Genomic DNA, 12,813 nt, shown 5'->3' on the forward strand with positions numbered 1-12,813 from the left:
GGCAGAAATGACATCATGAATTTCTATGACATCCAGGTGTTGAAAACCGCAAATGACAGTTTTGTGCTTGCTAAGCAGGAGATAACTTGGTAAATCTTCTAATACATTAAATACTGGGTAAGATCATCCTTCAGTTTGGGGCAACATTACAACTCTTTAAGTCGTACACTAGTGTCTTATTTGAAACCGTTGCATTAACAAGGCACGTGTTTCTTGTATTCAAAACCTCTCAAAGCAAGTATGTTTGGAGGCTTTGAACTTCCTTGGAACTGTGGCTGCATACCTAGATACTTTGAGCTGGTAATAAAATATTTTCTCCTTTCCTGGAGATCTTTCTGGAGGTGTTACCTCTTCCTCTGTCAAAAGGAAAACAGTATTAACTCTGCTATTTATTTTTTATGGCACTCATGGTATCATCAGCTAAACCTGTTATTGAATATTTATAGGTATATTTTCAGTTAGAGATTCATTTACTTTTATGCTAAGATTAGCTAGAAATTGCAAACACCTCAGGAAGTCTTAGGAAAACGTAGTCCATATTTTAACCTTTGTAATATTCTGCACTGTAATATTTTAATTTTTGATAACCTTTCATTTGTTTGGATAAGTGGGGTAGAAGTTTAAATAGTCTTATATTTTCATATAGTAGTATTTTATATAGGAAAACTTTAGGGGCTTACACATCCTTTAGCAAATTCTTAATATTTTAAATATTTGTATGATATATTCAATAATATAGAAATCTGTGTTTCATCTATTACATAATGGGCATTCTGAAAGGTATCAGGGTAAGGTAAAAAAACAAAACCCAAATCCACAGACTTGTTTGTATGAACCTGAATACAGATTCCAACTCTGTCAGTTATTAGCCATTTGCCTCTGAGGTAATAATTTAACCTCCTGAGCTTTAGTTTCCTCATCTGTAGATTAAAGAAACCTCATTGGAAGAATGTAATAATTAAATCAGATAAGTTAGTGAGTTGCTCAGCACAGTTCTTGGCATATAATACTTAGGAATAAATGTTAGTTCCTTTCCCCTCTTGTATGTGATCATAGGATTTTAAAGTAGCAAAAAAAAAAACAAACTAAGAAATACAATCTGTGATGTTAAGGGAAGACTTCATTCTATATTTGTTGAAGCTTGGATGTTCCAGTCCTCATGCTGACAGACATGTTTTAAAACCCATTATTAAGATAGAATATGCGACTTAAGAGAAACAGCGAACTGTGGTGGTTAGAGGTAAGTGCCTGAGTGAGGCTTAATCTCTCCCAGCCTCAGGTCTTCCGTCTTATAAAATGATAGAAATAATAATAGGACTTATTTTACGGAATTCTTCTGAAAAACAAGTCAGCTTATACAAGTCACCATCATCATCCCTGTTTGTACAACAATGATATTGTGAGGGGATTTGTTATTATAACTATTTTGTCTTCTATAACATTTTAAAATCTTAAAATATTCACAAGGATATTGTGTATTTTCTAGGCACCACCAAATAGGATCGTAGGAAAGCATGACTCGGTGATACATTGTCATCAGCAGTGAAACATTTCAGTTCATCAAAATCTTGCATGTTCAGATGCTAAAGAATTTAGCTTAGATTTGGCCTGGTTTTCAAGAAAGTGCGATTTCTGAGAAAGGGAAAAAAAAAACCCAAACATGTTTTCTGGTTAGGTTGGGGAGATAACTGTGACAAGTGTCGACGTACACTGTACACATTATTGATGCTTTGGGGTCAGAAAGGAAGGCATCTCATTTCCAGCTCCTGAAGGCAATTGTTATCTGAATGAAAAACAGGAAGGGAACTGTGGAAACTTTCTCACTTTGATCACCCCGCCTCAGTACACACTTAAGATCTTCTCAATACTTGAATAAGAGGACTGGCCTTAGAACCCAGAGTCTTAGCCCTTTAGTAACGTTCTTTTATGTTTCTTATACTTCAATTTTAAGAGTAACGAAATGTCATGCTCTCTCTCCTAATAATTAGTTTCGTGAAGATTTACTTTGATACTTTTGGAAAAAGATTCCCCCCCGCCCCCAAAGAAAAAACAGGGGCTTACCATGTCAGGCTGGGAACACAATGCTGAAAACATCTTAAAGGCATGTCCTGTGTTTACAATTTACTTCCCAGTGTTGTGTCTTTCTGTTACATTAAAAAAAAAAAAAAATCTGTTGTTTGTTTTGCTACTTAAAATGTAAAAATTGTCTTTCCAATTTGATGTATTATTATTATTAGTTTTTGGCCAGTTAAGACCTGACTTGTCCCTTCTGATGTGCTTTTCCAGTCCAGAGATTTATAAGAATGGTTGCTGCTACTGCTAAGTCGCTTCAGTCGTGTCCGACCCTGTGCGACTCCATAGACGGCAGCCCACCAGGCTCCCCTGTCCCTGGGATTCTCTAGGCAAAAACACTCGAGTGGGTTGCCATTTCCATCTCCAATGCATGAAAGTGAAAAGTGAAAGTGAAGTTACTCAGTCACGTCAGACTCTTAGTGACCCCATGGACTGCAGCCTACCAGGCTCCTCCATCCATGGGATTTTCCAGGCAAGAGTACTGGAGTGGGGTGCCATTGCCTTCTCCATATAAGAATGGTTAGGTGGAATTATTTCCAGTAGATTTTCCAATAAGATCACTTTTATTTTAGCTTTGGCTTTATCTAAACTTAATCCCATTTTTATCACTACCCAGTTAACAAGAGTCTTGCTCTTGAATGTTCATCAGCCATGTATATACCACCCAGATTACAGGTGTCTTTGAAATGCCCTCCAAGAGTAATTCTCAGTTTGGAGGCTTCAGTGGGCAAAAAAGCTCAGTCATGGATGTCAGTCATGCTTTTATTTTTCAGTTGGTTTAAATTTGTTCACTTATAACATGCCATCCTTTGCCTGGGTGTCTGGAATGAGTGCTATAACGTGAGCCAGCAAGAATAGTTAGAAAAGCTCAGAATTACCATAAAACTCAGTGGTGGTTATGTGGGAGGATATAGTGTGGAGAAAATCGGGGCAAATATAAAGATGATAGGTCTGTGTTGTCTGAAACAATCTGCTGGTTGTTTCAGATGGTGGCCAGTGAATAAGAGCCTCAGAGTACTGCCAGGAAAAGAATAGTTTTGACAAAATAGAAGTGAAAATAAGTCAAAGTGAAAGTGAATTTGCTTCAGTGCTGTAATACACTCTTTGTCAAATTGTTCGTTGCTATTCACTGGATTTTACCTTTTATTTGCTATACTGTAGTTTTAGCTGTAGTCAGTAATATTAACACATTATTGACCAGGGGACTTTTGTAGAAACTAACGCCTATGGCGTTAATACATCTCCAGTCAATAATGTGTTAAATTGCATTTACTAATATTTAAAGTAGAATTAGACACAGATTTAACCTATGTTGCTTTAGTTAATTGTACACCACTGGGGTTTCCTTCTTGTCTGTAATTTTCCACTCTTATTTTTTCCTTACTATATATTGTTTCTTTTGCTTATTAAAAAGTATTTTAAGCTATAGGAATGAATGTATGAAAGTTTACTCACAAAAACGTAATACAGAAGAATAAAGAATAAACTTTACCCCTCAGTTCTCGTCCCTTTTCTTGAAACAACCATTGCCAGTAGTTTGATGTATGTCCCCACATCCACCTTAAATGATAGTTTCACATTAATCTTTGTTTTGGTCTAAATGGGGCCGTATGATACATACAGTGTCCTGTAGCTTTTTAATTTTATTTAGTTTTACTTAGCAGTATGTCTTAAGCATTTCCTTGTCAGTACATGGAGATCAACTTTGTTTTAGTAGTTCTATAAAATGGGAACTATTAAGTATTCTGTACTATGCCATTGTATGAATGACTGGAATTTATTTTTACCATTTTCCTACTGATGAATAGAGCTTTAGTGAATCCTGTTATACATATCCTTCTGTCCATGTCTGAGTATGTTAATTCAAGGGTCAAACAACAGGCATATTTTAAACTGCAATAAATATGGACACATTCTCTTCTAATAAGATAGCCAGTCGATCCTCCAACTGGTGAGGATGATTCCACCATTGGTGGGAGTGGGGAGGAATTATTCACTAATCAGCATACAGACTTAATTACTCTACTTATCAATTAAATGATTGATTCCTCTTTTTGTTTTAGTTTCTCCAAAAAATAAAACTGCCCATCTTCTTTGGGAGATGGGTGGTGTAGTTATCTAGAGGTACAGGTAGAAGATGGATCTTGGGAGATCTAATTATCCCATAAACCAGTTTTTAATTAGTCTTCTGTTTTTTGCCCCTCATCCCCATTCCTAATTTCAGTGGTATATGGTGCCACTAATTTCTGTTTGCTTGTTAATTTTGGTTTTAGCATTTTTCAACTCAGCTGACTCTCAGTTACTACTTATCTGTCCACTTTCTTTCTAACATTTTGGTGATAATCCTGTTACAGTTTCATTTTCTGTTCTGTTTATCTTTGAACTTTTTTACTTTTTATTCCTTTTACTCCCATCTAGTAGGTGTTAAAAGGGAGCAGAGACTTTAAAAATCATGTGTTCTATCTACTACATTTTAACTAGAAGTCCTTGTTGCTTATCTTTTAACTGTTCAGAGTGTCTTTAACCAACAGAGATTTTAATTTGGACGTCGATCTGTTGGCTTTTTCCTGTTTAATCTGTCTGGAACTTAGTTTTGTATATAGTATCCCTTCTTTATCGCTTTCTCCCTTTTTTTCCTTTGTTTTATACTTCCCAGTACTAGGCTTTCTTCACTCACTGACTCATCAGGAAGGATCTGTTCATTATACCTTCTAAGTTAAAAAGATGATTGATTTATCATCTAGAGAAAGAGTAACAAGATAAGATCACCCATGCCCTTAGATGCTCTTCCCCCTAATAGAGCATAGTCATAATTTCTGTGCTTGTCTAACTCATTATGACTTTATGTCAGAGATAGTTGGTCTGTTAATGATTTAACAAATTAATTATTGATCTTGTATTAGTACAACTATTTTTAAAAATAGTTTCTCTTGCACAATTTTCTGTCTTAAGTCTTATATCTTAAGTACGTCTAAGGATACTAATAACTAACAACCGTGACATTCAATCCAGGAGTCACCCTCAGATTTTTGAGAACAATTATTACCTTGATTTATTATGTTTCTAATGCTACAGGCCTTATTTTTTAGCCCTAACGTACTCTGTTCCAAATATTATTGAACATTGAAACCTGCCTTGTTTTTCATATTAGCCATACTGATATTTTTTTCTTTAAAAGAATATTGTCATGTGGAACTGTAAGCAGTATTTGATGATATGGAAAAGATCTTTAGCAGAGTGAGACTTTTTTTCATTTTTACCTCTATATTGCATTTTCCCCGTTCCTATCCCCGGGTGCATATGCCTTAAAAACAAAAACAAAAAAAAGTAAAGATGGAACAACATGCTTGCCTGGTGATGTAAACTATTGATAACCGTAGAGAATTCTCAATGGGATTCAAGGAAAGACTTTTTTTAAACAATAATTTGTCTGAAAAAATACACATGAATTTAGGTAAAGGGCTAGAAGGATATACACCTTAGAAGTGATTAGTCTTGGAAGTAATCGGCCTTGAAAAATGTGAATAGGAACTTTGGAGGGTTATGGGATAGAGAACAACTTCTGTTTAAAATATTCCTGTACGTCTCTTTTCCTGTATTTCATCAAATACAACATACTTTTGTTTTTCAGAGTTCTAAATATCACTGAAACTGATGTATCTTATTATGCTAGTCAGGCCGCAGTGAAGAGGTAGTTGTCATTGCCTGTTGTGGATATGCATCTAAATTTGCATTTGGGGGCATCAGAAGAGGCCATAGTGGAGCCCTTAAGAAATGCTGCGTCACAGATGTTCTCAATGGGATGTTGGAAAGCATGGCCACTGACAACTCAGGGTTGAGAAGCCAATTCAAAAGAGTTGGATTCTGAATGTGAAGAAGTCTTGTGTGTTAGTCGCTCAGTCATGTCCAGCTCTTTGCAACCTGTTAAGTCTGTAGCCCACTGGCATCCTCTGTCCATGGAATTCTCCAGGCAAAAATACTGGAGTGAGTTGTCCTTCCCTTCTCCAAGGGGATCTTCCTGACGGAGGGGTTGAACCCATGTCTCCTACACTGCAGGTGGATTCTTTACTGTCTGAGCCACCAGGGGAGCCTGAAGAAGTCTTAGGAAAACCTTAACCAATTCTGTTTTTGCTACATAATAAACCAGTCCAAACTTAGTACAACAACAGCTAAGTCATAACTGCTCATGAGCTTATGTGTTTTCTGGTTGGCTTGGGTAGGTGCCTGGGGTTGGATCATTCTCGATTGGTTTCTCTCACATGTCTAGCTGGTGTTGGCTGTTGTCAGGGGAGGCGATAAGGGGGTTATATGTCACTCATCATTCATGGGCTAGGCTGGGCTTGTTCACCTAGCTGTAGAAGAGTTCCTAAAACAATGGTAAAGGCTTTTCAGGCCTTTGCGTTGAGTTTGGTAATGTCCCATTGACCAAGCAGGTCACCTGGCCAACCTCAAATTTAAGGGTTGGAGCAACAGGCTGTATCTACCTCTTTATGGAAAGAAGGGCAAAGGCACATTGCAAAGGGTTATATATACAAGCATAGTAGTAGTGTGTGGCCATTTAGCAATCTAATGCCTTGATTTATTTATTGTGTGTTTTAGTTTTTATAAAAGTGATGACTAGATCTTTAAGTGTTCAAATAAAATTTTAAAAATCTCTTTCAATAAGTGGAAGATAATTCTAACTAATGAGAGAGCATTTCTAAGATAATTTTTTAGGTAGTTTTTGAGATAATTAGCGGTTCATGTGCAGTTGTAAGAAATGATAAACAGTCCGTGTGCTCTGTACCCATCTCCCCTAGTAGCCGCCTCACGTATAAGCACAGGACAGCATCGCAGCCGGGCAGTCGGCATCGGTAGTGTTTCAGCCACGTTCAGATGCCACCACTTTCACATGCACTCTTTTGGCGAGTGTGTGTGTGCTGTGTGTAGTTGTACCATGTATGTAGGTTCACGTGACTGTCACCACAGTCAGCATGCAGAACAGCGCTGTCACCTCTAGGATCTCTCTTATGCCCATTTATAGCCACATTTCACTCACCCCCCACTGCCTCCCCTTCCTAGTCTCTGACCCCTGGCAATCACCAAATCCATTTTCCATTTCTCTAATTTTTTCCATACAAATGGAATCACATAGTGTGTAACCTTTTTTCCGAGTGCCCCCCCCCTTAGCATAATTAATCTCTGGAGATTTATCCAAGTTGTTACATGTGTCAGTAGGAGTTTTTTGCTATTGTTTTATTGCTGAGTAATATTTCATGGTTCGAATGTACCTTATTGTTTAACCATTCACCTGATAAGAGACATCTGGGTTGTTTCCAGTTTTTGCCTGTTAACAATAAAGGTGCTATAAATATTCATGTACAAGTTTCTGTATGAATACAAATTTCCATTTTCCTGGGATAAATACCTAGGGGTGCAATTGCTGGGTTGTATGGTAGTTAAATACTACTTTTTAAAGAACCTTTCAAGTTGTTTTCAGAGTGGCTATGCCATATTATATATGTAGTTTAGACCATTATCTGTTCTTTGTTAATTTGAAGTGTGAAGCTTTGATTCTTTTTCTTTCTGGTCAGTGATACCCAGTTCTCTGGCACGATTCATCGAAAAGACTGTCCTTTCTCCATTAAATCATCTATGCATCTTTGTGGAAAGTTGGCATATTTGTGTGGATCCGTGTTAGTCTGCTAGGGCTTCCATAACAAAATATCACAGACTGGGTACCTTTAACAACAGAGCAGCCTTTCTCATAGCCTGCAGGCTGGAAGTCCAAGACCCAGGTGTTGGCAGTGTTAGTTTCTCCAGAGGTCTCTCTCCTTGGCTAGCACATGGCCACCTTTTCATTCTATTGTGTTTTTTACCACAAATTATTTGTATTAATTTCTAACTGTTTGAAGATTTTCCTGCTGTTTTCCTGTTACTGATTTCTGTGTTGATTCCTTTATTATCAGAGAAGATATTGTGTATTATTTCAGTTATTTTAAATGTGTTGACGTTTGTTTTGCGACCCAGGGTATGGTTAAGCCAGGTGAGCGTTGCATGGTTGCTTGAAAAGAATTGGTGTGCTGCAGCAGTTTGGAGTGTTCTGTAGATGTCAGTGTAATCCTGTTGGTTAATATTTGGTTCTTCTATGTCTTTGCTGATTTTCTACTTGGCTGTTTTATCAACTGCTGACAGTGGGATAGTAAAACCATAATTGTGGATTTTTCTATTTCTATGTTTCTGTCAGTTTTTCTTTCAAGTATTTAGAAACTTCTGTTTGGTGAATGCGTAATTCAGATTGCTATCTTCTTAGTGGGTTAATCCCTTTATTATGTAATATTCCTCTTTCTGATATTTGCTCTGGAGTCTACTTTATCTGATGTTCATGTAGCCACTCCTGCATTCCTTTTTAAAAGTTAATGTTAGCAAGGTATGTCCCCCTCCATACTTTCAACACCTATGTTATACTTGTTTGAAGTGAGTTTCTTGTATACAGCATATAGTTGGATCATGTTTTTCTTTAGATTGGTATAGGCCATTTACGTTTAAGTAATTATTGATCTGTTAGGATTTAGGATTAAGTCTCATTTTGTTATTTGTTTTCTGTTCATTTTTCTGTTTCTCTCTCCTCTGTCTTTTCTTGGCTTTCTGTGAGTTGCCTGAATATATCTTAGGATTCCATGTTATTTTATGCATTTTTAGTGCAGTTTGTATAGTTTTCTTAGTGGTTTCTTTAGATATTAAAATATCCATTAGTAATAATTACTGCTCCATTTTGAATATTTGTCAAATGCTAAGCAGTGTAAAAGAGTTTTACAAGCTTTCTGTCTATTTAATCTTTAATCTTTACAAAAAACCCATGAAGAACGTGCTGTTCTAATACTCATTTTGTGCCTGAGGAAACTGATGTTCAGAGAAGTTAACTTGTGAGCAGACCTCTGTCTGACTCTAAAGTTCATGCCTTTAACTGTAATACTACCTCATTAATGTTAGTTTTATAGTGTAGTGGGGTTTTTTGGATTAATTTATTTATTTTAATTGGAGGCTAATTACTTTACAATATTGTGGTGGTTTTTGCCATACATTGATACGAATCAGCCATGGGTGCATTGACATGAATTGGCCACAGGTGCACGTGTCCCCCTGTCCTGAACCGCCCCCCACCCCCATCCCTCTGGCTGGTCCCAGTGCACCGGCTTTGAGTGCCCTGCTTCATGCATTGAACCTGGACTGGCGCTCTGTCTCACATGTGGTAACATACATGTGTCAGTGCTATTCTCTCAAATCATCCCACCCTCACCTTCTCTCGCAGAGTCCATGAGTCTGCTCTTTATATCTGTGTCTCTTTTGCTGTCTCACAAATAGGGTCATCATTACCATCTTTCTAAATTCCATATGTATGTGTTAATATACTGTATTGGTGTAGGTTTTACATTAAAAATTGTAATGTATTTTGTCTCATTTCCTAGGTTTTGATGATGATGGTTCAGAATTTCATGAACATATATTTCTGGATAAATATCTGGAGGGTTTTCCAAAACAAGGACCAATTCGCCACTTCATGGAGCTGGTGACCTGTGGCCTTTCCAAAAACCCATATCTGAGTGTTAAACAGAAGGTTGAACATATAGAGTGGTTTAGAAATTATTTTAATGAAAAACAGGACATTCTAAAAGAAAGTGGCATACACTTTAGTTGAAGACCATGGAAATTTTTCTTTCAAGCTGTTGGAGATTCATATTATAACTAAATAAAATAATTTTACTAGAAGTTTTAATATACTGTGTTCATTATTGTATCTGATCTGAATGGTATAAATACTAAATTATTTAAAAGTATATATGGTAGTAATTGAAAAATATTCCTGCATAGAAAAAAGTCACCAGCTTTTATGGATTCAACTAGTAATTCTAAACAAAAACAATATCTTAGAATTAGTAATAAGACAACTTTCTCTAACCTTTTTCTTTTCATGCAGTAAGCATACTTCTTTGAAATATAATTAGCCATATATCTGATGTCATCAGAGGGCTATAACAGTTGAGAGGATTTACAAACTTACATGCATAAACTATATGTAAACATGCAGTTTCTATATTTGCATATTTGTGCTCAGCTGTTTCTGACTCTTTGCAACCCCACAGACTGTAGCCCGCCAAATTCCTCTGTCCCTAGAATTTTCCAGGCAAGAATACTGGAGCAGGTTGCCATTTCCTACTCCAGGGGATCTTTCCAACCCAGGAATTGAACCTGCGTCTCTTGCATCTCCTGCATTGGCAGGCAGATTTGTTACCCTTGAGCCATAGGGGAAGCCCAATATTTGCATATACACATTTTTTTTTTACCTAAGTCTGGATCACTGTAGTGAAGTAACCTTGTAGAAGCAAAGGACTTATACTAATCGCTCTTAATATTTTGGGTCATCATACCCAAATTAGAAATAATTTCTATTATGGTATATAGCAGTGCGATTCAAGTCCTTACAACTGACAGGATTGAGGATTCTTTAAAAAAAAAAAACACCTCAAAATAAGAATTTAGTTGACAGTGAAGTGGTCTCAGGCTAGTGGTGTTTCAGGCCCTTGCACAAGCACACAAAAATTGAATGTGAAGCAACTCACCATAAACCCATTCTTCAAATGACAAAATATATAAGAAAGCACCATGAATTTGTACCAACATAAACAACAGAATCAGACTCATAAAGCCTTCAAATATTGGGCTTATATTCAGAATCTAAAATATGTCTAACTTAAAATGAAGTAAAGATCAGGAGACTATAAAAGTGACATATTTGAGAATTTAGTGAAGGGTTTTAACAATAGACCCCGGAAAATAGATCTAAAGAAATTTGCTACATGCAGCAGAGAGAAAAATATGAAACAGAGGTAAAGACAAATATAGTAACACTTGTACAGTGAGATGTTAAGAAGGAGAGAAAAAGAAATGGGCCAGAAGTTTTCTTTGGATAAAGAGAAATGATAACTGTAGAAGAAATAGGATCTCTATTTTTTAAATCTTCCCAGAAAGAAAACAGTAAGCTCAGACCATTTCAAGAGTTAAAAATATTCAGAAGGCAAATAACCCTAACCTTATAAATTATTCCAAAGCATATAAAAAAGGGAATCAATTCCAACCCAATTTCAAGAGATCAGAATAACAAACATGAATTGCAATTGTGAAGACATTTGAAAAGTCCAAAATAGCAAGCAAAATCCAGCAATGAATAGGAAAGAAAAGTTGACAACCTAGTTTATTCCAGGAATGCAAGGGTGGTTTGACAATGGAGGAAAAAAAAAAACATACCTCAAATGGTGTAGAAAAAATTATTTGATAAAATTCAACAGTCATTTATCATTAAAACTAGAAAACTTCAAGTAGAATTTTTTTAACTTGGTAAATGGCATTTACAAAAAAACCTACAGCAGACATCTTAATGGTGAATCATTAAACCACTTCCTTGAAGATGAGACCACAATTTATTGTCTGCAATATACTGGAAGCCTAGACTGTACTGTAGCAAGAAAAGCAACTGGGACTGCAAATTACCTTATTACCCAAAGATAATCTCCAGTGAATCACATCCTTTCTTTGAGAATAGACAGAACCTAAGACTTGCTTCTAACAAATAGAATATGGCAAAGATGTTGGGTATAGTCACTCTTGACTGGGTTGTGGTGTGATGCCTGCGTGTTCAGTTGTGTCTGACTGTGTAGACTAGCCCACCAGGCTCCTCCGTCTGTGGGATTCTCCAGGCAAGAATACTGGAGTGGCTTGCAATTTCCTCCTCCAGGAGATCTTCCCGACCCAGGGGTTGAATCAGCGCTTCTGTGGCTCCTGGATTGGCAGGCAGATTCTTTATCACCGAGCCACCTGGGAAGACTGGATGAGAGAGTTCCACTGGCTTTGAAGAAGTAAACTGCCATGTAAGAAGGCCTATGAATGGGCAACATGGCAAGGAACTGAGGGAGTCACTAGGAACTGACAACAACAAAATGGGGACGTCAGTTCTACAGCCTCAAATAATTCTGCCAGTGGTCATGTCATCTTGGAAGAAAGGTCTAAGCTCTAAAAAGGACTGCAGCTTAACTGACATTAATTGTAGCCTTGTGAGACTCTGAGTAGGGGATCCAGCTAAGTGACCCACAAAAACATGGAGATAATAAGTGTTCTCTTAAGTCACTAAGTTTGATGTACTTTCTTATGCACCAATAGATATTATAAAAAAGGAAGAAACAAACTGCCATTATTAAGAGCCTGTGTTTGTATAGAAAACAAATCTATAAATTAAAAGAATAGGCTAGTTTAGCAAGTTTGTAGTTGCATGCCTATATACCAGCAACAAATAGATTACATAAAATGTATAAGATACCATTTATAGTACCATAAAAATCATGAATGAGCAAGATATTTATAAAGGAAACTTAAAAACTTTAATGAAATGTAGTAAGTAATAAAAACTTAAAAATAGGTAAGGAGATGGATAAAAAAGTTCATGGGTAAGCACACTTAGTATCATAAAGATATTCTTTCCAAATTTATAGCTTTAATGAAATTTCATTAAAATTTCTGACAAGGTTTTTTTATAGAACTTCACAATTTATGTTAAAATTATAAAGGAAAGCAAAAAACTAAGAAGAGTCTAAACACTTGAAAAAGAAGACTGAGATAAGGAATTTGCCTTAATTTTTAAGCTATCAATACTTAGTATAAAGCTATGATGATTAGACAGCAGGATATTACACACAGATGATTAAATAA

At 36.4% G+C, this 12,813-nt stretch overlaps 1 protein-coding gene across 5 annotated transcripts in view; it reads left to right on the forward strand.

Annotated features, from left to right (window-relative positions):
- MRPS31 (mitochondrial ribosomal protein S31) overlaps positions 1 to 12,813 on the forward strand; it is a 53,936-nt gene that overhangs the window by 16,809 nt on the left and 24,314 nt on the right. Inside the window, exon 7 of one of the 5 annotated variants that reach the window (XM_004012094.5) lies at positions 9,522 to 9,829. The exons of 3 other annotated variants lie outside the window; for them this stretch is intronic. In XM_004012094.5, the coding sequence (XP_004012143.1) occupies positions 9,522 to 9,751 (230 nt within the window). In that variant the 3' untranslated portion in view covers positions 9,752 to 9,829. Of the gene's footprint in view, positions 1 to 1,140; positions 7,431 to 9,521; positions 9,830 to 12,813 lie in introns of those variants that run through there. One more of the 5 variants, XM_060394383.1, reaches the window with a different exon arrangement.

This window comes from Ovis aries, chromosome 10 (genome assembly GCF_016772045.2).
Source record: "Ovis aries strain OAR_USU_Benz2616 breed Rambouillet chromosome 10, ARS-UI_Ramb_v3.0, whole genome shotgun sequence".
Lineage (NCBI taxonomy): Eukaryota > Metazoa > Chordata > Mammalia > Artiodactyla > Bovidae > Ovis > Ovis aries.